This window comes from Sporothrix brasiliensis (genome assembly GCF_000820605.1).
Source record: "Sporothrix brasiliensis 5110 chromosome Unknown Cont18, whole genome shotgun sequence".
NCBI classification, from domain to species: Eukaryota; Fungi; Ascomycota; class Sordariomycetes; order Ophiostomatales; family Ophiostomataceae; genus Sporothrix; species Sporothrix brasiliensis.
The window spans coordinates 2,086,556-2,110,782 of record NW_024467137.1 but is presented as its reverse complement, the minus strand read 5'-3'; the positions used below and the strand labels follow the sequence as shown (position 1 = coordinate 2,110,782).

Here is a 24,227-nt window from a genome sequence, read left to right as displayed (position 1 = left end):
AAAGGTCGAGACTGGCGACCGAGAGAGGATATATGAAAAGAGAGCGGAACGGCTTGCGAAACCTGGATGTGAGAAAGGAAAGACAGCAACGACTGAACGCGTTGGGGGTGTGAGAAAGAAAAGAAAAAGGTTAAACAGAGGACAGGGTGTGGACTGAAAAAGAGAAGAAAAGAGAAGAAGAAAAAAGGAGTGAAAGGAAGTCGAAACGAAGAGAAAAGGACGAGAAAATATGAGGGCGGCGAAAATGCAGGAACGTGGTCCAGCCAGAAGGAGTAGGAGCGGCCGCACAAACAACACACACCCCACCTTGTACGAAGTACGGTTGTTGCCAAAAAGGGAGAGAGTAGGAGCGCAGGGAGCCTGGCCAAAAAGGGCGAGTGCGGTTCGTGTGGTCTTACGAAGTACGACAGCCAGGGCAAGATACAGTGCTGTGGGGCAGCACCGCATTCAGGTACCTTCCCCAAGGTGAGCCTGCCAGGGCCTTGGTGGTACTGCTATTTCTGCTCTGCTGAGTTATGCAACCTTTCCATACGAATGCACCCTCACGGTTGTTCTTTCCTCATGGGCCTGTCTTCTGTTCAGGTACCACCGTCCCCGGTTAATTGAGGGACGTTGTCAATAGAACCGCATGTGCTGCGGTGTTGGACCATGTTGGTACTCGCAGTGAGGGGCGTCTAAATAGCCGTAAATAGTTTGTACATTTTCTACATGCCCGCCTTCCTTTGTTTATTGAGAAAGTAATATCCCACGATGATTCTGTGTAGTGTCAGGGGAAAAGAGTCGAGGCAAGAGCGATCCAGGTACCAATCCAGGTACCAATCCAGGTACCACGGGCCAAAGTGGGGCATGTCCTATGGTCGTTTGTTTTCCTTCACACCAATTCCGAAAGCCCCTGAGGGGCGAAACACGTCTGGTCGTCCCTTCTTTCCTATCGACTCCGTAAAAGTTCGTCCATTCTCCAGCCCCACCTGCCACGTCTCGGCCTTTATTGACAGAAAGAACAGGTTCTTAGAATCACCGTCGAACCCACGTATTAGCCGGCCGCTTGCACCTTCTCGGCTTCTGACAACCCTATCGCGATATTCACGAACCAGGAAAGAGCACCTCGTATGTCACTGGCCACAACGGGAAGCCCCAACGGGCCCCAAATCGACCTCTGTCCTCTGCGTTCACCGCTCACTTCGTTTGCGTCTTTTACACCCAAAGTGTGTTTCGCTCTGCGCAGTGGCTTCCTTTCCTAGAGTCACGTTTGTACATCCTTTTACCCAGGCTCTTATGGTAGGCTCTCCACATGCTAGGATCCGTAGCCACTGGTCGGTCTGGACCTGAAAAATACGACACAGAAAAGTCGAAAAGACACCGGCGACCCGCTCTGGCCTCTCTTTCCCAGTTAGGCGCCCCGTCCGGAATGTCGTCGCAGTGTTAGCGTGTTTTGCAAGTTCTTGGGCGGCGCTATTTGGGACGGGGAAGGACACTACTGCGTAGGCCGGTCAGCTCGCTGTATGTGACGGGCGGCGTGCAAAAATATAGCGCCGTCAGAGCAGAGCGGGCCCCAGCACGAGAAAAGGTACAAGCAGCTGCTGCCCTGTCAAGGGACAGATCAAGTACCATGACCCTTTTTGTTTACTGCCCAGCCCCCACTTGCCCTTCCTTCCCGTTTTGACATTAACCCCTACTAGCGTGCGTTTCTGCTGTTTCAGGGGCCGCCTCACACAGACCGACTCCCACAACGGCAGACACAAACACAACAGATGCAGAGACGAAGAGCACAAGCCGCCCCCATTCTCACGACTTCTCCGCTGGCCAGGCTCGCAGGCTCGTCACCCCTGCTCGGTCAGCTAGCGGCGCTGGAACACATCGCCGTCGTTGGTAAAGTACATGCATGCTGCCAAGCCCCTAGAACACCTCTGCCGACGGGCCACGTCGCCACGTACACATGGCGTTGTCTTTCTTTGGCCCGCGGCAAAAACACGCACCGATCAGGTAATGGTATTGTCGTTGGTGTTGTCCGAAGCCTGTCGTCCGTCGTCTAACCCATCACATGTACCTTTTAGTGCCGCTATTGCAACCCAGTCGGGCCACTGGCTGAAAGGTGATGCCAACGGTCGACATCAACGGCGCGAGAGTTGGGTCCGTCGCTGGACCGCTTTTCGACGTACATAGCGTGGCCGCCGGCGTCGTCGTTGGCAATGAACGACGCTGGCCTGAATAAAAAGATGCAGAGTCGTGACGGTGGACCGGGGTAATTCCAGCTTGTGGAAGTGGAAAATATTATGTCGTACTGAAAACCGAGTGCAGATTCGAGAAAAAGAAAATGCCGCGCGGCTCGACATGCTCAGCATTTTGCCCAGCTTGTGCACTGGTCTGTGTCTTGCAGCAGCAGATATTTGAGAGTCGCCGGGTGGGAAAGACACTGGGTCGGTGATTGGTGGTGGAAGCACGCCGCCGTGCTTCACTTGGCGCTGGCTTCGAGTATCTCACGCTTACAAAGTATTTTTGGCTGTTTCTGCGAAACAGGGCCTATTTTCCTACCAACGGCCTCGCAAGTATCGCCCGATATTTCTGCTGCTTGTTTATGTTTCCTGCTTCCCTGGTCTTCGGTGTTTTCCGCCTACGATCTGTTCCAGGGTCCGACTGACTGAATCTTGTGTTTGCTTTTTTCATCTCTTTTTTCTGTTTCCTCTCTCCTTCTTCCTCCGGCGCTTGTTCTTTGTTCCGATTTGATTTGTTGTTTCTTTGTTTCATCGTCGCCGCTCCTTTATTTCCCTTTCCCCTGTCTCGTCAAGACTACTTCTTCGGACGAAACATCGAGCAAGAAGCCAATGGGTCAGACTGGCTGGGCAGCCCATCCTCCAACCGACCTAAACCCCTGGCCGGTCATCATCAGCCCCAGGCCCGTTCGATACAACACAGCACCTTTACCCCAGCCTTCAAAGACTGGCATGCGTCCACGCCGGTGCCTAGCAGAGAGCAAGTTACAATTTCCGACCATCGAGACCTCACAACAAATAAAGCCGGCATCAGAGGTCGCGGCGGCTTACGAGGCCAGGCTCAAGACCCTTGCAGAAATACCAACACTCCTGCAAATAACAGCGAAATGAAGAGATGGCGTGGGTAACGACAACCGTCGCAAGGTTCGCGCCAACAAACAGAGCCTGATTGGGACTGGTGAATCGATTTGCAAAATCACCAGACTGGGCCAACCCACACGCAGTCAAACAAGAGATCGAGAAAAACAAACAAGCAAGTTATCGCCACGCAGGTTTTTCAAGATTGCGTCGGCGTCCCCAGACCATAGCAAAATACATGGCTAGGCAAGGTATCTTTCGCAGATTGTGCTCGGCGGGCCGGCGTCGTCAACCTGGTGTGTCTATTATGAGCATACTATACGCGGCAGACGAAACATGTACTTGTACAGGCTAAGTCAACAACAAGGCCCGTTGTTGCAAGGGCGGGCACACGTAGGTACCACTACGTCAATGAAGATGCACGTCGGCGAGTTTAAATGGAAGAAAAGCATGTGCAGCTTCTTTCTTGTCATATGCGAGCTTTGGAGCGTGGCATTCTCAGAATGGGAGCTGCAGGACAGAGCATGCCGAAGTCTACAAAGAGAAAGACTCTTATATGAATCGACACCGAGACGGACAGCGAAAACAACAAAGAGGCGCAAACAAGGAACAGTCTGGGCATATGTCGTACTCCTCTTCTTCTTTTTGTTTTCCTTTTCTGCCTCTCTTCTCTTTGTCATCCTTCCTACAGCGGGTCGCTGGATCCTCCCAACCCCTGTCGTGAAGGCTGGCCAGCCTAGAAACCTGTCATCCAGAGCCAGAGCCTGGCGAGAATGGTCTTTGTTGGCGTGATGCCAGGGGGTGTTTTTTCTCTTGCCTCCTTTCTCCTCTTTTCCTCCTCCGCCGAGACCGTCGTTTTGCCCTGCTGCCTTGTGCATGTTTGCGGATCCCGGCCTGCGCGCTTTTCTTTCGGCCAACCCAGAACGACGGTGCATCGAGGCGGGGCAGTCCAGGCCGACAAAAAGCCACCCAGCAAAATCACGGGCTTGCATGCCTCTTCGTTTTCTTTCCTGTGCCTCTCTTGGCTGCAGCTGTAGCGGCGGGCCTTCGGCCTTGGGGCTGGCGTCCACCGTCTTTGGCGTTCTTTTCGCTACATGGAGTACGGAGTATGTCGTGCAACACGGTCCTTTTCGCAGTGGCTTTCTTTGTGGCTGCGCATGCTCGACATGGTTGACTTTCTCTCCGGTGGTGTACGTACGGAGTAAGCCATCACTATGCCACCGGTCCTTGTTCCTGGTTCCTTGCAGCAAGCTGCAAACCCTTGGTCGGACGGATTCTTGTCGCGCAGCCGATTGGCCTATTTGGTCAACTGCACCATTCCCCTGACGCACGACTCCTGTCTTGGCTTTCCTTTTTTTGCGTCCACTGACCTTTGGAGTGTTGCTTTGTCTGCGGTCGACGGATGCTGTCAACCGTCCCCTCTTGCCTCACAATTTTTCTGTTTCGTCGCCAGCAGGTTCGTTTTCTGAGACGTCCCCTGCACATGTAACCCCTGGTTCGGTGGGCCTTATCCTCTTTGTCGTTTCTTTTTCGTGTCGTATTTTCACGTGCTCATCTTTGTTCTCTTCTCTGTTTCTACGGACGTATGCTCTCTTCTGGCGTCAGTATTTTGTTGTTTTTTGTGAAAATGCAGATCAGATTCGCTGTCGTGGCCAGCAGCCAATCGACCTGACGACCTGACGACCCTTGCGTTTTGTGCAAGAAGCAGTGCCGATTTCCACTCGCCCCTCACACTGTCACGACGATGTCATCCACTTCGGCCGCTACGCAGACGCGTTCACTGCGATTTGTACCTTGAAACCACAAGCGAAATTACCTTCCCACTCTGACGGGTTGTTGTGCCCTGTTCCAGACCCTACCTGAACTTTCGTTTCTGACTCCTTTTGGCAGTCTCCCGTGGCGGCTGCACGGTCTGGATTGACATATTCCACGATGCGAAAAAGCTTGGCTTTCCGATGGGTTCGGGGACGATCTCCCATTCCTCCTTCTGCCTATCATTGCCTGAATCTGACCCTACGGGCAGTCACCAACAGTCCAGGCCGGCCTGGCTTCTGGCCAGTTGTCCGTGTCTCAACTGCACTGCCCACATCGCCCACTGAAAGTCATCTTTTCCCCTTTTGCCAAACCTGTTTATGGCGTTGCACCATTGCCGTGCGCCTCTCTTCCCAACCGGACCAACCAACCGATATGTCACCACATCGAATGCCCGCTCGCACGGTACGAAGAGTAGCAGAGATCAAGAGCATGGAAAGTATGGATCTTCGCGGGCTTGCAGTGCCGTCGCGAGGTGTTTATTTATGGCATATTCTGAACTCCTTACGTTTTGGGCCTTTGGCTTTCTGGACGTCTACGATTTAGCTGCGCGTCCTTATTTTTCTCTTCTTCCTTGGTCCCCAGACCCGGATTTTGAAAATAGAACGAAAAACATCGACTAGATTAATTTTCGGGTACGGGAGGCACAAAATAGCCAAGGCAGGCAGGAGGGATGGGGAGGTCAAAAAATGTTGGCCGCTGCAGGGATGGAAGCACAGGGAGAGACGATGTGGCTGGCTCATTGGTTGTCAGTCGTATCGAGTACCCCCGAGCTGCACTGCAACTACATATTGTGCTGGGATTAATTGAGCCGGATGGCCCGACGTAATACGCCGGACAGCATATTGCCCGTGTCACGTTTTCGCCGTGTGAACGCATGCGGCATGTCGAGAAAGTTCGTGTTTCTCTGCGCTTTGTGCATTGGCTCGAAAAGCCCAGACGAGGATGGCCACTGTACCACTGCACCTCATAAAACGCTTGTCCAAAATACGAGCACAGGGAGGAGCTGTTCAAGGCGCCAGTGTTAAGTCCGGTTGGGCAAAGAACGGGGATGATTGCGACGTGCAGGCCAGAGGGAAGATCTAGTAGAACAACATGTCGATTAATTCGACGTGCAAAAACCGGCTTTTGAATACGAACCTCAGGGCCCGCGTTAGTTCCAACACACCGGAATATTGGCGACAAGCCGCATTTTGAGCGAGGATCGTGTCCAACTGACCACGTCAGAGAGGTGGCGCGGAGGAATAACATTCATCTGCATTTCTGTTTCACCACGATAAAGTTATCGTGTACCCTCGTGGAAATACTGAACAGTTTGGTCTTCCTGAGCTCGGGTGCCGCAAAATTCGACGTACGACGCCGGACAGGTCAATATTAAGAGGCCACGACGAACGAGTACCAAATATTCGTGCAGCCATCCACTATTGTAAGTGTACGATATGCTGAGGTATCTTGTCGCACCTGTGTTAAGGATTTGGGCAGCTAAGTGACCGCGAGCCAGATATTTGATGCCGCGTATGCCTGGGAGCAGAAGTCAATTTATTCGGGGGACGAGAGCAAAATATCACAGTGTCCAATTCCCCCCGGGTTTCTCTTTCCTTGATTTTCGCATAACACACATCCCTTTTCTCCGCTGTCCTTTTGTCCGTATAGACGTGCCATCTCGCGTCTACCATGACCTAAAGAAGATTATGTGGCGGCAATAGTACATAAGCACAAGACGAGCAAAAGGCGCGCGGAAAGCAATGCACAGTTGCCAAAGGACAAAACAGGATGAACGAGGGGCGAAAATAGGCACGACAAGTCGTCTTGAGGTGATGCGTGGTTCCGAAAGTCGTCATTTGGAGCTTTGTACGAGTCGATCGTCCTCGTAGTCTCGAGAGAACCTTGCCGCCAATTTACATCGCACAGGAAATCAGCCCCATGCCATCCAGACCAGGAATTCGCAGTAAACAAACAAACAGTAGTTAAATGATAGCATCACACACTGCCCTATCCAGTCAAGCCTGGCACTAGAGCTACCCTTGGGGGACACGCCCATCCCCATAAATTATATTCAAGATGTCTAGCCGGCATCGCCATGGGTTATTTCGTGATGGGGGGCACTGTTTCTTGGACATGAGATTAAGACGTGACAAAGAATATAGAATAACTCTGCGTAGCTTGAAAGGAAGTCAAAAGGCCGGATTCCAGCTCCCTAAAACCGGCTTCATATCCTCTGAGGAGCAAGACGCTCTAGATCAGGGGATCGTTGTTCCGGAGATGGATGAGAGGGCAAACAACCGACGAGCCGTGGCTACGTGGCTCTACCTACATGGATAAAACACGACATAGTCGAAGGCTCAGTTTACTGGTGGAAACAGACAAGAAGAGGTCACAACAGAATCATCTATCTAGAGTGATTAAATGTTTCAATTCGTTGCGTGTGGCCATACAATGACAGGCCAGCATCCAGGATCCTGCTGTGCTATGTTTTGAAACAAAAATTATGTGCTGTGAAATCTTTACTCTCTCTGCCTCTGAAGCTTCATATTTTGCTTCTCCTCTCCGTTTGTTCTCCATTCACAGGTGTGCAGCTCCTTCTAATGAGCATATCTTGCATTGCAAGATGGCATCGCAATTGTAGTGTGGTATGTACCCCCCAACGGCAGATATCGCGTCTTGGCTCGGGACAGTACGAACATTAATTACAAAAGTTTAGATCGAGAAACAAAAGAACCGAGGCCATTGCATTTTCAGACGACCAGAGTACGAGACGATACTCCCAACATGTCTCCTGTTGTGAAGATCTATCCTCAGATGGACCAACACAACGGTCCACTCCAAGTTCGTGACAAAAGTTCTCGACAAAAAAGAAAAGAAAACACACGCCAGCTTCTGCCAGACGAGAGTTTGAACATTGCTCTCGTGCGTGTCATTCACGGTAATCATAGCGCGCCCGTTTCTGCAGTGCAGCGCATCCCAAGGAAATGTCGGAACATGCAATACAAATCTACTGCACGCCTTCATTGTCAACCTGTCCATGCGACAAGCTGCGATACAGTCCGTTATAGCATTAATGCATCATCATGCCATAGGCAGGTAACGTTCATTACATATTCCATTCCCTATCAAGAGTAGACAAATGGAAGTCATACTGACACGAGAACAAAAGGTACCTGTGCAAAGTGGCGCCAGAGGCCATCATCGCCAAATCGTGAGAAAGCAATAATCATCCAGAGCATGCCAAGATCGACCTACAAAATGGAAACAGACAGCTTCGAGCCTCCTCTTATTCACATCATACGTCCTTCAACGTCAGTGTCCAGGTCACGTCGGTTCGCCTCATCACTTCTGTCTTCAGTCATGTCTCGCCCTTCCGCCATCCATGCCCGACGTCACCATGGGTCAAACCGCGGGTATCAGATCTCTTCTCAGCTCTTCGTTTTCTAGGCGCCCGATGACAATAACCACTCGATCGCTGCCGCTCTACACGCCACGGAGTCGTCTCAACTCTCCAGCAGCTCTTGAGCTTTCATATTGTTTCCGTCCAGAGGATGCTATCCTTCAATTTTGCTGCACATTCACGAGCTCAAACAAGCATATCGTACTCTGGCTACCTGTTCCAGAAGCACATGTTCTGAATTCTGGCGTCAAAGCCAAGAACAGAAAGTCTCGAGGTTTTAAAATAGCACAATATGCCTACGCATCGAGTGATGCAGGTTCGCCGAATACGTGAGACGACATGACCGTCTCCCCGTCAAAACATCATTGTCCTAGGAGCTCGTCGTGGTCAGACAACCATACCATTTACCTCAAGTGACGCAATCACGCCATACCTTGTCTCTCTCTGTGTATGTGGCTGGCTAGATAGAAGGCGCAGCACATCCAATTCAACGACACGAGGAAGAACAGAAAAGCGAGTCACAGATAGACCTGAGATCGAAAGTGCAAAAAAAGAAGACAAAGTAGGTATCGTGATATTGCAAAATGATGAAGAATCTGCAGCATTTGAAGAGGAAATGGGTGAGGCGCAGCGTAGAGACATGGACATTGGGTCCCTTTCGCAAAATGCGTATCCGTACATCTGATACTGGACAGCTCTCAATCTCACTGCCCTCTCCCGTTTCACCATTTGGCACTCCTATTTATGTCCCTGGCACGCTGCCACGCTACCACGACCTATTTATGGTCACGGAGGGCCCCGATCGTTCTTGACAAAAGAACTGATGGATGCGCATCGCAGAGAGGGAAGCAGGTACGATCCTTTGGCAACGCGGCACAGTATGCCGACGTCAGTTGTCAACAAGGAGCCAGCCAGAGCACACAGGAAGCGAAGGATTCTTCTTCTTCTTTGCTCCGTTCTTTTTCCCATTTTCCTTTCCACTGCTCTTGAAGCCCCCCGTAGATTTTCGAGGGCTCCTTTATTGCTTTTGTGGCTCCTGTCCTTCCAACTCTCACTCTCGCCCATTCCAAGATGTGATACCGAGCACATTCGCGCTTTTCGACAGCTCCCCCTGTTGGCTGTTTTGTTCTCGCGGGCACGGCAAGGATCAATCATCACGCTGCCCCTTTCTAGGGCCCCCTGCAGCGTACATGTACATTGAATAAACGCCGTAGGGTCCTTTTTTTTTTTTTTTTTCGGGTTCGAGATGGTCGGCCTTGAGAGGGAATGGCTAGCTTTTGTCCAATCAAAACGGCCGACACGCCGACCCAACGTGCTCGGTAGGATAGTGATTAAAAATTGTTGGTCCAAACATCCGTACTCCGCGGCGTACAAGTTCCACGGGAAAGGGCGTGACAGGGGCCGACAACGCGAGAGGTGAGATCGCCGACCACGGAAGGGTGGTCTGAGTCGTCAGAGGGGTGGAACAGGGGCGCCAGCACAGGCAGGTTTTGACGCGCAGACGCAACCCAAGAGTCGGGCTGTCCCAACCCGAAGTGACAATGTTTGCCAGCCGTCCAACAGTGTTCATGGCAAGGGCGGAAGGAAACCGCAGGAGCTGCCGATCCAAGAGAGTGACTTTCACAGTGCTGCAAAGAAAGGACGAAGATCCCTGTTGCATCCACTTCCGTACTCCAAAAGATGCTTGAAACGGTGACGCAGACAAACATTCAAGTCGCGGTAGGGTGTGATGCGTGGTGCAACAAACCCTTGGACCATGGATCACACTGTTTCGTTTTCCCATTTGGATTGTACCTGTTGGCGGCTGCTGGCGGCGGCCCTCGATTGGTTCTCTGCTGTTCCGCCAAGTCAGCCGAAATCGCCTGGTAAGGCAGAAAAGGATGGCCCAAGAAATGTGTCGTCATTAATTGTTTTCTGCTCCTCCGGCCTGAGCGTGGGCGTTTCGGCCAAGCACAAACACAACATCGTGAATCAGTATTCTGTGAGGGCACGTGCTCGTGAACCGTACGCCGTAGACGATATGAGGAGCCGAAGCAAGACGTCGTCGATGAGAAGTGTTGATTGTCATGCAAGATAACTTGGCATACCGCTGTAGGCTGCGAGGAGCGCGCTCCACGAAACGATATCTTACCAGTATTTGAAATAACTAAAAGTACAAAATACTTAGTACCGTTTTTAGAAACTTACCGCGAGCATGTGGTCTATGTGGCACTTATAGATACAGCGGAGAACGGCCGGCGGGGTGGCCCTAGAGTAAGAACGAGAGGAGATGAAGGACGGGGGGACGAGACGACCATTGGGGAGCGCGTTGTCGCTCGTCTTCGTTGGCGTTCTTGTCCAGGTTGGCCAACTTTGGCCTTTGGGTCTTGCCGGCCGGCACAGTGGGAGAAGCTGGAGCATGGACCAGGTTACTCGTATTAACAGCCGACCGACAAAGAGGTCATACGAAGTACACAGCACTCAAAGAGTGCTGGGCATCGAGACATCTCTCATTCGTGCGAGTCTGTGCGAAACATCTGGCGATCGCAAACAAATAGGGGATGAAGCGAAGTGCTGCGCCGGTGTCGATCGCCTTCGCTGCCTTCTGTGTGATGAAAAGGGTTGCCAGCACCTTCATGTACACCGTCGAGATAAGGTAAGATAAGTACATTTGGGCTGGAGCAGGGGTGGAGGGTGGAGGCATCGCTGGCTTGGATTGACTAACGTTGTTGTTCGGCGTGGCCGTTGGCATCGTCACATTTTGGTTGATGCGCTACCAAGTTGCGGGGTTTTGGACGGGGCTTCGTTCTGGGCCTTGCTTGGGCCTTGGCCAGGAAGGAGCAGGCCAGCAACCCTTCCTGCCTCTTTCTTGCCTGTCCGATTGCTCGTTTATCGTGCATCGCATCGCATCGCCTCCTTCCTATTTTAACATTGTCTCCAGCGCCCCTTCCTTGACTCGTGCGTCCAGCAGATCTTGCTGCGTCTCAATGTATCACACAATGAAAAGACTCGGGACAATTGCGAGATAAACGTCTGTCCTCTCTCTGTCTGTCGCAACCCAGTGTTGGGCATCTGGAACTTCCCTTCAAGGCAGATTTTCGCACTACAGGGCGAGAATGAAGCAACGGTTCTGCATTCTGTCAGCCCTAGGCAACCGTCTTCTTCCCTGGTCAGCCCCTTTGCAGCGCCGATCTTCAGCTAAAACGACAGCTAATACGAAATACAACCAGAAGCGACCCAAAAAACGCTACTCAGTAAAGAGAATGTTGCCTGTCGTCCAATTAGCGCATGCCAAGCATCAGCCAGGCCGCATTGCGCTCAGTGCTTCGACTCTGAGGTGCGGCGAACCATGTTCGAAGAGACGCCAGAAATGAGTTGGAACTGCGGGAACGCCAACGGAAGCCATCCCGGGCGAGCCAGGAGAAGTAAACGGGCGTGAGTGAGGGCGAAAACAAAAATGCAATGAGAGAAGTGTCAGGAGGTCTCTGGGATAAGCTTAAAACAGCCACCAAAAATGAACGAAAATGCGCCAAATGGCACCAAATGGCACCAAATTGCAGGAGGTACGGAATATTACGTCGTATCTACGAACGAAATGTGGAGAAACCGTTACCAGTTTACCACATTCTTTTTCTTCCTCCTTGACTCCTTCCGCCGACGAGCCCCTGACGTCCCCTTCCTTCCCCTTTCCCTTCCGTCGTCCTCATAAGTTCCTTCGCGCCGGCACTGGCGTTCAGGAGAAGGGAAGGGACGAGGGACCGTGACAAGGCATAGGCGGAAAGAGTCACCACCCGTGGGAAACAAAAACACGAGGCACAAAACAGGGAAATTGCGACGTTGCGTTTTCGTTTTTATCTCAACCGCGCAGCGAGAAAGCACCAGACCCAACCAAACGTGCCACCATAGCACCCGAGGGACGATCGTCCCGCGCACAGAACAATGAGACATAGGAAAGGTTGAAAGAATGACGCGAAAGAAGACGTACCATAGTTCTGTATAGTCCCCACTCCACATAGGCCCGCTAGAACCACATAAAAGGCAAGAACCCACTAATTTAAAGTCGTAGTGCGCCAACGGCCTGCAGGCCCAGCCCACCTGCATAGCCCCCGAACTGCCAAAGGGCCGTCTCACATTTGGGGGCTCGGGTGCGGCTCTTGGAGGGGGTGCTATAGGGCCTCAAGCGCGCTGGAGAAAGGGACAGGAGACCCCATGGCCAAGGAGACACCGAGCCGCATCAGTCCCGGGCGAGGCTGAGCACATGTGTATCGCTCGCGATCGCTCCTGCCCTGCGCAGCGCAACCTGTGCGATTCAACTGTGTTATTTTGAGAACAAGTGTGGGAAGTCGCTGCGTAGAACGAAGCGACATAAAACAAGAAGGAGCGACATAAAATTCACGACACTCTCCGGCAACGTCGCCATTCATAAATCCATCTTTCCATCTTTCGGTCCTCGGCTCCCAGCATTCAAGTGCCCAAGTTCGAGCCGACATCTGACAATCCACTCTCTCTTCAGCTCTATCCAGGTATCCAGTATCCAGTATCCAGGTATCCAGGTATCGTCTCAGACGTCACAACCTAGGCCACCAAAAACCGTCTACACTCTAGCCAAGCCCGCATTGAATGTTTCTCGCAGGGCGTTCCGTCACGGCTGTATCCAAGCGTGTGCCCAGAGGCAAGATACCAAGAAGTGCTACCTTGCGACGCGAACGCATGCGAAAAGGGGTGCCCGCCGGCTCCAGTCCCAACGGCGGACCAACCTGAGCCTCGACCACCACCAGGGCGGCTTTGGTAGCGCCGTTCTTGCCCGCTACGACATTCTACATTCGTACCTTCCCTGCCCACCATCTTATGCCCGGGCAAAAGAAGACAAGTCGAAAACAGAAAGAACAGACGTGCACACCGTGGGACGGACGTTCTTGCCGATCAGCCAACTGCCCGTTCTTACCATTCTTGTCGTCTATTTTGACCTCGCACTCTTGGCTTTGCATTTCCTCATCTTGACCTTCTTTATTCCAATCCTCCCCACTCTGAGGCTGCCCACAAGGCAACCTTACTTCCTTCATTCTCCAACGAGCTTTTCTCCAACGAGTTTCCCCCTTCCATCAGCATCTTCGTCCCGGACCTCACCTCTCACCTCCAACGACACCACTCTCTCCTCAGCCCCTTTATTGATGGATTTCGCATACCTTACCCCTCCGTCCTTGTTGCCTACGCCGCCTCACCTCTTCGTGTCGCCACCGCGTCATAGTCGCACAGTATCCGGAACCAGCATGGACTACGGCCACCTGATGTTTGACGAGCCGGAAGCCGCCGCCGACGCGGAGCTTCCGGCCCCCGATTTTGACTTTTACGGCTTCATGCAGGCGCCAGGCGATGTTATGGGCAATATCCCTCAACAGCAACAGCAGCAGCAGCAGCAACAACAGCAACAAAGGGACCAGCAACTACGACGTCAACATATCGTTCCGTCACCAGGCACCGTGGGCGACGGTGGTCTGCGCAGCCACAGCCATGGCGGCTTTGACGTCGTCGACCAAGACATGCACTTCTCCACCCCCCACGCGTTCCACCTGGGCTCGTCAGCATCATCGACAACGGCAGCCGCATCGACCGGCTCCACAATGTTGCCGCGCGGCAGCGCGAGTACGGCTTCCACCACACCGGGCCGCCTCTCGCCCATGCCGCTGGTGCCGGGAACCACGTCGCCCGACGCAAGGAACTTGTCCATCTCGGCACCGTCGGTGACCGGCAAGACATTGGTCCTCGCCAGCAACAACCACTCCCACGCCCACCACCGCCATCAGCCGCAGCAGCAGCAGCAGCAGCAGCACCATCACCACATGCAGGGCAACCTGAGCGGCAGCGAAGCCGCCAGCAACAGCAGCCACAACAAACGTCTCGAGCGCCGCGGTCACACCAAGTCGCGGCGTGGCTGCTTCAACTGCAAGCGCCGCCGCATCAAGTGCCAGGAGACGCGGCCAGCCTGTGGCCACTGCCTCAAGACGGGACTGCAGTGCGAGTACCCCGTGGCGCCGCTCGTCAACCACCAGCCACAGCACCAGATTCCGCTCTTCAGCCTGCAGGACATGCGCTTCTTCCAGCACTTTTTGCTGCACTGCAGCCCGCACCACCCCCTCGGGAACCACTCGCTCTGGACGCACGAGATTCCCTGCCTTTCACATTCGGTGTGTTGCCATTTTCCCTTCTATTTCTTCGTTTTTTTTTTTTTTTTTTTTTTTTTTTTTTTTTTTTTTTTTTTTTCTTTTTTTGTCGTATACTAACAATACAGTACGATTATTTGATGCACGCGCTGCTCGGCATGGCCGCTTCGGATCTCATGCGGGACGACCCCAGCCTCGTGACTGCCGCGATGGACCACCGTCTCAAGGCCATCCGGTCGATCAAGCGGACGCTGGCTGCCGTCCCGAAGTGGCCCAATTCCGGTGCCGCACAGTCACAGCCGGCCGGGGGCGAGCGCAGCGGCTCCGGGTCCGCGTCGCCGCACAGCACGGGTGAGGAGAGTAGCGGGAAAGGCGGCGGGGCGCGACGACAGTCCGGGTCGAGCTCGGGCGAGCCCTGGGACTTGCACGGCGGCTCCAGCGCACCCGGCACGCCGATGTTCGAGGAGGGCAACGCGCTGATGGCGACGTGCTTTGCGCTGACGTTCCAGTCGGTGGCGCTCGACGACGGCATGGCCGAGTACATGACGTTTATCCGCGGCATCATTGTGGTCGCGATCCAGATGTACCTCAAGGGCGCACGCATCATGTTCCGCAACCTGCTGAACAACGACCAGGCCGAGCTGCTGCGGCCGGCGATCGAGCCCATGTCGGCCATTGACCGGCAGTGGAGCATGGCGGCGCTTGCGGCCTGCCAAAACCTTGCACCGCTTTGCGCCGGCGACAGCATGGCAACGACGTACCAGAAGCTGGTGGTGGAGATGGCCGAGGCGCTGCTGGTGTCGCCCATGGAGGCGTACTCGGCCATGACGCGGCACTATGCATGGTGGATGCAGCTGCCGCACGAGCAGTTCCGCCAGGTCATCGACCTCGACAAGCAGGTGTTTGTGCTGTTGGCGACGCACTGGATTGCGCTCAAACAGATCATGGCGCGCATCACCTCCAAGGAGGAGGTCGTGTCGACGGCTCTGTCGCGGATGGAGAGCGCCGAGGGACGGTCGGCGGGGAAGCCTGTGCCGTCCATTGAGGTCGACGGCGTCAAGGACGTGGACGGCTCCATGGACCCGGGCATCATCCGGTGGCTGAAGCACCTCAACCGACAGGTGGAGCCCGAGTACCTGGCCTACAACAAGTGGCCGATGTGGGTCGAGTCGGAACTGGACCGGGACCTGGGTGCGTTTGGCAAGCAGCGATAACTTTTGTGGCGTATTGTTTGATCCGTTTGTTTGATCTCTTTGTTTGGATGTGTAGCACGCTTCTATGATGTACGACGGGCCATAACCGCAAATGAAACATGTTACGATTTACTGCCTGCGCTCTCCAACACTCTCTTCACGGGTATAGAATGGCCCATGTGTGAGCTTAAGCCGGTCAAATGAGTTTGATATCGATCCCCAGCAGACGTCGATCTAAGTCCCGGGCTACAGCGCGTGTCTGTTGGTGGACTACGTATGGGATGCATCTTGATAGTAGTCAAATTGAACTATAAGGACTTTGTCACTGTGGCTAATAGTAATATGATATAAATGTTCCGTTTATGTATTTCACAAGACCAAAAAAGTACTTTTTGTTCATTTACTCGTGATTTAGTTGACAATTCTTATTCTTAAAATGAATGGCATGAACTCTCCATAATTTCCTTTACAGAATAGGGGATTTCCTCTTTATTATTATTATTATTATTATTATTATTTTCTTTTTGAAAAAATGAACTCGTCACAAGTTAAAGTACGACATGCCTTAAACATTTTGGCGAGGCATAGGGACATCGTGAGCGCAGCCATTAGCCATAAAACTAAACACCGAGACCCCGTACTAACTGACGAGGCGCAGACGTCCCAGTGGCGATGACCGCACAGCCACATAACGTCCTGAGACGTCCACTAACAAATTTTACTTGGCTAGCCTGCTCCCCAATCGTATTTCTCGCATTGAACGGCCTGCAATGGCTGGAAAAGGAAAAGAGTGATCCGAACTAACCCAATCAGGTTCCACGGGGCGCTCTGTGACGTTCGTTCGTTCTACACTGCTTCAAGGCACCATGCAAGGCTGAGTCGAATGGGCGCCGCTTTGGGCCCAGATAGGCAGGGAGGTCTCAGCATGGCAGGACGCACAAAGGCACTTCGTCGAGTCTGTCGGGCGTTTGTCATTGCCGTTTGAGTGTCGGAGTGCGCGCTGCTGTGCTCGAAACGGTCTAGAAGCTTTTGCATTGACTCGAATGAACCAACGATCTCCACGACGCTGGGATCCATGGAACGAAGAAGGCTGTCGACCGCCGAGCTTATAAAGAGGGTGTGAGCCCCGGCTTTAGAGTTGGAGATATTCATTGTCGACAACATCAATACAACGACAACACAGCACTCAATCTACACCGCAAAATCTTGTTCACATTTCTTGGATCGAGCACCCACCCCAACATCCTCGATCCTCCACCGCGCGTCCCACAATGGCCAGCCTTGTCCCATCGGCCGCCGCGAGCGACGAGAAGCGTCATCGGTTCTCGTTCCTCCACCGCAGCCACAAGCGCAGCTCCGAGTCTCTGTCGACTCTCGCCCAGACCGAGACCGTGCCTCCCTACGAGAAGCACGCGGGCGGCGGCGACGCCGACAGCGACAGCGACAGCAACAGCAGCAACGGCGACGACATTGGCGCGCAGGGCGACAACCCACCCGCCTACGATGAGCTCGACGGGACCGCGTCCAGTGCTCGCGCCAAGAGCGTCGCGCCAAGCATGTCGTTTGAGGGCGTCGCCCTCCATCCCACGCTGGAGCTGCAGCTCGACACACAGGGCAAGTCTATGAGCTCCGATTTTGCCCGGATGTCGCGCCCTGATCCGATCAACGTCTACATGGTCAACAGCGACGACGGCACCGCCATGTACAGCCGGCCGCCCGTCTTCATCTCGCTCCGCGAGAAACGCAGCTCCAACTCGTGCACGCTCGTTGCCGGCGGCAGCTACGATCCGCCGCATGGCAGCGGCAGCGGCAGTACCGGCGAGCACCGCGTCCTGAGCACAACCGTCTACCGGGTCGGCCCGGGCCGCCCGCCGCGCATTGCCCTGTTCGATCCCAACCACGCTTCCCTATCCGTGGACGACGACGCCACCGCGTGGGACCATTTTGAGTTCACGGGCAAGTCCATCTTCAACCGCGTCCGCGTCCTGCGCTCGCGCCTCGGCACCTTTGAGTGGCGCTACGCGACCCGCGACGAGCGCAAGGCTCTGTCCCAAGAGTTTATCGACGCCGCCGCCGCCGATGATGGCGCGTCGCCCAACGACAAGGATATCATCAAGCACAACACCATCAACAGCCTCATGATCCTCGAGCGTGTCACGCAGGTCTTTGGTTCGATCAACAACAACAACAACAACGGCGGCGGCGGCGCCAGCAGCAGCACCTCTGTTGGCAAGCCCCGCGAAGTCCGCCGCCCCGTGGCGCGCTTGATCCGCAGCAACGCCCTGCGCACGCCTGGCACCAGTAAGCACGGTGCCGGCAACGGCGGTCGCCTGCAGATCGACCTGCACGAGTGGTTGTCGGTTGCCAAGGAAGCAGAGTTTGGCGACGTCAAGACGGCGCCGCCGCATGACTTGGATGGCCAGACCAACCGCGACATGGTCGTCACTCTCGCCGTCGCGAGCTGCATTAGCATGTTAAAGAAGGAGCTTGACCGTCGCAGAGAAGCAGAGATCGCCGCCGTCGTTTAGGCTGGCGCTGCCTTTTGAGGGTTGGAAGGCCGGGGTGGGATACGAACCCGGACATGTCTGTTGCAATTCCTGTGTTTCTTTGTTTTGTCTTTTGTTCTATTTCTTTCTATTTCTTATGTACGATTAGACTTCTCTTTTGCGCTTTAGACTTACCTGGGATATATTCCCAAAGATGATACCAATTGCCCCTACATTGTTTACTATAGAAAGTAAAAACATAATCAAAAATAAATAAATAAATAAAAATAAAAATCTTCCTTACTCCATATAGATTGCGCCGTGCTTTTGGCCCTGTGTCAGCACATTGACATCAATTTGCGGCTGGTCGCGACCGCCGTCCTCCACATCCTTTTGGCGCTCCCGCTCCGCGTCCCGCAGCGCTTTCCGCAGCCGCCGCTGGCTGCACCGCGCCGTGTAATCGCCGGCCTCCCGCGTCTCAAACAGACGGTCCCCCACACACGACTGCCCGTAAATCTCCACAATCAGCACCCACGCAATCAGCCCCGTTGCAATCGACATCACCGACAGCGACGACAGCGTCTGTGCCGCCGGCAGCGCGCAGAAGATTGCCGACACCGCCAGCCGGTTCGCCATTCGCGCCCACTTGGGCAGTCGCGCCGTCGGCGGGATCTTGTGCTGGTGGCACAGCGCGATCAGCGTCATGGAAAACAGTGACACGCCCAGACCCGTGCTGTAGTACAGTCGCAGCCCCAGCGACAGCTCCGGCGACGACCGCGCCTGGTACATCTCCGTCAGCGAGTCAAGCGACGCGTTGTCGACATCCGTCGCCACCACAAACCGCGTCAGCGCCGCCGACGACAGGATAAACGCCAGCGTGAACAGCAAGTGCGCGTACTGCCAAATGTACGCCGTCTCGGCCCGCCGCCGGATCGCGTGCACGTGGATGTTGGTGGAGTCAATGTCAAAGTAGATCCAGTTGAAGATGAAGGCCTGCACCAGTCCCAGCACGGCTTTGCCCAAAAACGCATTGACGCCATAGCCGTGGCTGTTCTGGTACAGCACCCCGACCACCGAGTAGCCCAGCACCAGCGAAATAAACGCATTGGTCCGCTCGACCTTGTGCTCAATGTTCATCGCCGGGTAAAAGTCAAATACCTTGGTGGTTAGGTACCGCCCCAGCCGCGTTTTGCTGTGGCTGTTGGCGTACCGGAAGAGGCCGACCACGAAGCTGCCACCAAACAGGTCAAACGCCAGTGCCACGAACACGCACGCCAGCCGCACCGGCATCGACAAATGGATGCTCGCAATCCACAGCGCCGCCCCGATCACAATCAGCGCCACCTGGCAGAACATTGTACCCTGCACCAGCGGCACGAGAAGACCCGTCACAAAGCAGTACAGCCCCATGAACAGCCGCGCCGTCACATAGTATGCAGCCAGCGCCGGGTACGTGTCGGCCAAGAAGGCCTCGCTCGTGCTTGCCGTCGCTGGTTCCTCGCGCCGGAACAGCAGGCTGTGCTCGCCAGCACTGCCGCCGGCCGCCGGCTCAGCAGTCGATGCGCTGCCCGCCTCGCCCGAGGAGCCCCAGCCGTAGAAGGTCTGCACCATGTTGACCGTGACGCCCAGCAGGCACGCAAACAAGAACAGAATCTCCACGCGCTGCACCACGTCGTTGGTCGAGAACCAACTGACAAGCTGCGTCACGTCGCTCCAGATCTTCCAGCTTAGGCAGAACGTCACCAGGAAACGCAGCAGCTCGAACCCGTCGGCCGACTCAGCTGCGTGGTCACCGTTGACCGCAATGATACCGACGTAGAGCAGGTCAAAGAACAGCTCGAAACTCTGCACCGACGTCTCCTCGCTCGCCCGCCAGAGCAGCCCGCGGTGGAAATACTGTTTGACGATGGGCCGCTTGAACAGCTGCATGATTTGGCCGTTGTTCTGGTTATGCCACACCGGCACGCCGCTCTTGCCACCGTCGTCGCCGCCGCTGCCGCTATCGTCGTCGTCGTCGTCGTCCGTGCCCGAGGCGACGCTGTCGGCGCTCGAGCCCACCTCGCTGCCCCGGCGACTGCTGCTGCCACTTGGACCTCCGTGACCACCACCACCGCCGCCGCCGCCGTGGCCCTCGTCACCGCCAAACGTCCGCAGCGTCGCGCTGTATCCAAACTTGGAAAAGTTGTGGCCCAGGCTCGCGGAGTGGTCTGCCAGTTTCTCGAGCTCCGTCGACACGTTGTTGAAGTCGGCCGTGACGCGGTCCCACTCCGCTAGCATCTCGGGCCCGTACTTGGCCCTGAGCGTGTCGCGCTGGGACCGGTGGTGCGCCTGGCACTCCTCCAAGTACTGCTTGTGTTCCTGCGAGCCATGCACGACCACCTCGACCTGCGGGGCGCCCTCGCCACCGTCCTGCGCGGCTTCACGCATCACGCCCGCATACTTGTCGCGCAGCGCGTCCACGTCTTCGGGCAGCGCCACCAGCACGCGCCGCCCGTCCGCCATAAGAAACTCCTGGGGCTTGCGGCGGCGTCCAGGCCTGGGCCCCCGACGGCGCGTGTGCCTGTCGCCGCCATTGTGCGATGTCGTGCGACTGGCGGGGACGGAATCGGGAACCGCAGCGGCTGGTGTCGATGCTTCGGCCGCCAGGGACGAGGGTGGTGCGTTTACGCCCAACGTTGGCGACGGCGTCGAAGAGTCGCCATGTGGGCCGTCTCCGCTGCTCATTGTGTGCCCGAAAGAAGGGCGAATGATTCGTGGAAGCTGGGGAGGCGGTTGTGCTACGATTGGACTCGTTCCTCGAGCTAAAGACAACGACAAGCGGCGCCGTTTGCCGTTTTTCGGTGGAAGTTGTTGTTGTCGTTGTTGTTGTCGTTGTTGTTTTTCGTGTTCCGCAGTCTGGATTGGCAAATTTTGGTCTTGGCGCTCGTATCGCAATCTACGCCGTGCAAAACGCGTAGATGCGAGACGAAAGCCCTGGTGTGGAAATGGCGTCGGAAGAAAGACCGTCGGGTGCCTCGAAGTATGGAAAAAAACTAAAAGGCGAGAGATGTAAAAAAGAGACTGCTTCTAGACCCCGTTATAAAGGAAAAAGAACAAAAACGCCGGTGTATGGTCGAACGGTCTTGGCTTGTTGCTTAGATGTGTTGCCCTGTTCTTTCAATGTTTTTAAGCTTTGGCCCTCATTTTTGCTGGCCTCTCAGTTGTGCCGATCGGGACTAGCCTTGGAGAGCTCAGGTTATTGCCGTTAGCAAGCCCAGCCACGTCTAAGTCTTGGTCAGTATTATACGCAGGATGCATCTGTGGGCCCAAGCTGCCAAGACTTGGCGTCCAAAAGTTTCCTAATCATTTCAAATCCGAAGTACAATTAGGTATGTCTGATGTCCAAAAAATTGTATTGTCGTTTGCATTTGAGACAGCCTATGAACGCCGTTTGCGCCTGTGTTGTTGCTGTCCATAGCTTTGAGCTGTAATATTAAGCAAAATCCCCATAACCGTAGAACTCTCCTAACAGAACACCGGTAAAACTTTGAAAGGCAAATACAGAAGAAACAAACAAAAAGGCTGCAATAAGTAGCAAAAAAAAAGCAAGATAGGTTAAAACGGAGGTAAGAGACGTTGGAAAGCAAAGGCAAAATTTGAGCATTGCTTGCCAGCATGTCGTGTTATGTGGGACGTTTTCATAAAATGCATAGCTCATACAAGTGATGAGCACAAGCTTGGTGTTTGCGTTGTGGTTGGCGTGTCGTGATGGGGCGGTGCTGGTAAATGGTCGCTTGAGGGCCAAGCTTGAGTTCAGTTGTTTCGGTCAAGCGTTTTCTGTGGCTTGTAGTCCCGGACCTCATCAAACCAGCCCTGGGGCTCGTTGTAACGATACGCGTGGAACTCAATACCATATGGCTTTGGGTGAATGGCGAAAAGCATCCCCAGAGGGACATCAAGGTCCGCGATGTCCTCGCGCGTAAGATCCATGAAATAGGCCATCAAGACGCGGCACACAGAGCGGTGGCTGATAATCAAAACGTGGTCTGAGACACGTTCGACCTCCCGAACCATATCGCGCAGCCGGTTGATGACTTGTAAATACCCTTCGCCACCGACACCTGGGTAGATGTATTGCAGCTTGTCGTGCTGACGCTTTTCGTACTCGTCCGGGTGCTTTGTCGCAATCTCTTCATATGTCATGCCCTCGAACGTGCCAGCATTCAGTTCGTTGAGCATCTCCCACGCCTTGACATCATAATCGTCGTCGGCCTCAAAGTACTCGGCCGTTTCTCCGCTGCGCTTCAGCATTGACGTCCAGACGCAAAAGTTCTTTTCCTCAAGGTCTTGATTGAACTCGGGATATGGGGGCGTGTGATCTCCAGGCTGCGGTGGGAAAGAGGCGCGGGCAATTTTAGTTTCCTGTTCCACGACCCATTCTTTCCGTTTTGCCGTGATAAAGTTGTACAGCGCCATCCCGTAATAATGGCCTCGTTCGGTGAGATCCGAGTTACCACCGAGCTTGCCTGCGACATTATCCAGGCTCTGGCCGTGTCTTGTGATCCAAATTTGTCTTGGAGACAAATTGAACGTTGTCAAGTAGGACGCAATGCCGCTGGCCAAGAAGCCTCTGAGGCGGTGGTGGACAATTTTTCGTCCCACATCAATGATCTATTTAGCAAGTGGCACTGGTGTTAGTCAAGAAGGGTACTTCGCGAAAGATCATAGGTTGTGGATGATTGGCTTACCTGAATGTATTGCCAGTCGTGCTTTTCCTCGTATTCACCGACTGGCTCGTATGCACTCTCGTAGGCCTTGACACGGGCCTTGAAGTCTTCGAGAGACTGCACAGGGTCCTTGTTCTTGTAGTCAGGGCCCGAGAGCTTGAGACGCATATTTGCCTCCAACAACTGAAAGGGTACCACTGTTAGTAGTCCGTTGCGATTTTTTTTTTTTTTTTTTTTTTTTTGGTCGGAAACAATTCGCACAACTCACATTTTCGTCGTTGCAGATGCTCTCAATAAACAGAATGTTCAGTTTAGGCTCCCGCTGTTTGATGCGATCAACCAAAAGCGTCCGCCGATGAATGGTGCTATTTGTGGCATCCAAGACACCAACAGATCCGTTTCCGTTGAGCAGATAGTCAATGAGCTCGTCGAGAGTCTCCAGAGCGACCTGTTCCCGAATCTTGGATGCAGTCTCGTTTTTCGGATCAAAGAACTTGGCGGACTGGTCCATGTGGTTTTGCTGGTCGCCTTGAGTGCCTGCAGTTTCGGTAGAGCCGTTGAGATCGAACGTCGTGGGCTCCTCGATTTGAACAGCATGAGTGCCATTTAACAAAATCGACGCAGCCTCCTGAACGGGGCCATCCGCCTGTCCGTTAGGGTTGAGGAGCGACTGGCGGTGCTGGGAGGTAGGCAGCGACCTGCCTCTGGGCGAGGAAGAAGATGGAGGCATAACTCCGGCGGCAATGCGTCTCCGATTTCCAACGTTGAAAATGCGCGTGTTGTGCTGCTGCCATGAAAGGTATCGCTGAATCTTCTTTGTAATGTACGATTTACCTCGTGCAGGCAAGCCGACCATGATGATGACCAGCTTCGCGGCAACATCACGGTCGGGGATGCGGCCATCGGGCGAGACCTTGGACCGGGTCATGCCCGGGATGTTCAAGGACGTCGCATGTGGCCGGACTCGCGGCGTGTGGCTGCCCGAGTTCTGTCTCAGCGGAGGACTATGACGTAGTGTGTCAGCAGGAAATAAAACGCTGGGTGCGGGTCGTCGTACGCAGGGTTGTTTTTTACAACGCCTCCCCAGAAGCACTCCACAGTCGACGTTAAGTTGGCACAATAGAACACCACAGGGGTGCGAACATTTGCTTTGCGAGCAGCGTGTGTGGGAAGAAATAAAAACAGGGTGACGTAAACAAGGTATGGGTGTGAAGTGGACTGTTCCCATGAAACGAGGCTGTTGGCACATACATTCTCGGTGACCCAGGAGCGGTCGAGGCATTGCTCCGTGCGTAGGGTGATTCATAATGTGGGATGTTTGGCCTGCTGGTTGGAGGTCCAGCGGTACCATTAATGTTGCTTGGTGGTGGGAGCGAGTCGGTGGTGCCGTTGTTCAGGGACTTCAGCGCATGGGCGAGAGAGGCCTGTGGAGGAGGT

General features: G+C 54.2%; 4 protein-coding genes across 4 annotated transcripts; 2 read left to right on the top strand and 2 right to left on the bottom strand.

Annotated features, from left to right (window-relative positions):
* Positions 1 to 13,514: 13,514 nt before the first annotated feature.
* SPBR_01442 (c6 zinc finger domain containing protein) lies at positions 13,515 to 15,619 on the top strand (the record flags this gene model as incomplete). The annotated part of the gene is made up of 2 exons (XM_040759753.1): positions 13,515 to 14,429; positions 14,534 to 15,619. The coding sequence occupies 2 exons, from the start codon at positions 13,515 to 13,517 to the stop codon at positions 15,617 to 15,619; spliced, it is 2,001 nt and encodes a 666-aa protein (XP_040619572.1).
* Positions 15,620 to 16,869: 1,250 nt separating this feature from the next.
* On the top strand, positions 16,870 to 18,126 carry SPBR_01769 (uncharacterized protein; the record flags this gene model as incomplete). Its single annotated transcript, XM_040760079.1, has 1 exon — positions 16,870 to 18,126. The coding sequence occupies one exon, from the start codon at positions 16,870 to 16,872 to the stop codon at positions 18,124 to 18,126; it is 1,257 nt and encodes a 418-aa protein (XP_040619571.1).
* A 258-nt stretch (positions 18,127 to 18,384) lies between these two features.
* On the bottom strand, positions 18,385 to 20,808 carry SPBR_01379 (uncharacterized protein; the record flags this gene model as incomplete). Its single annotated transcript, XM_040759690.1, has 1 exon — positions 18,385 to 20,808. One exon carries the CDS (start codon positions 20,806 to 20,808, stop codon positions 18,385 to 18,387), a length of 2,424 nt encoding a protein of 807 aa, XP_040619570.1.
* A 1,068-nt stretch (positions 20,809 to 21,876) lies between these two features.
* Positions 21,877 to 23,718, bottom strand: SPBR_01533 (6-phosphofructo-2-kinase; the record flags this gene model as incomplete). The annotated part of the gene is made up of 3 exons (XM_040759843.1): positions 21,877 to 22,608; positions 22,812 to 22,973; positions 23,059 to 23,718. The coding sequence occupies 3 exons, from the start codon at positions 23,716 to 23,718 to the stop codon at positions 21,877 to 21,879; spliced, it is 1,554 nt and encodes a 517-aa protein (XP_040619569.1).
* Positions 23,719 to 24,227: the final 509 nt, after the last annotated feature.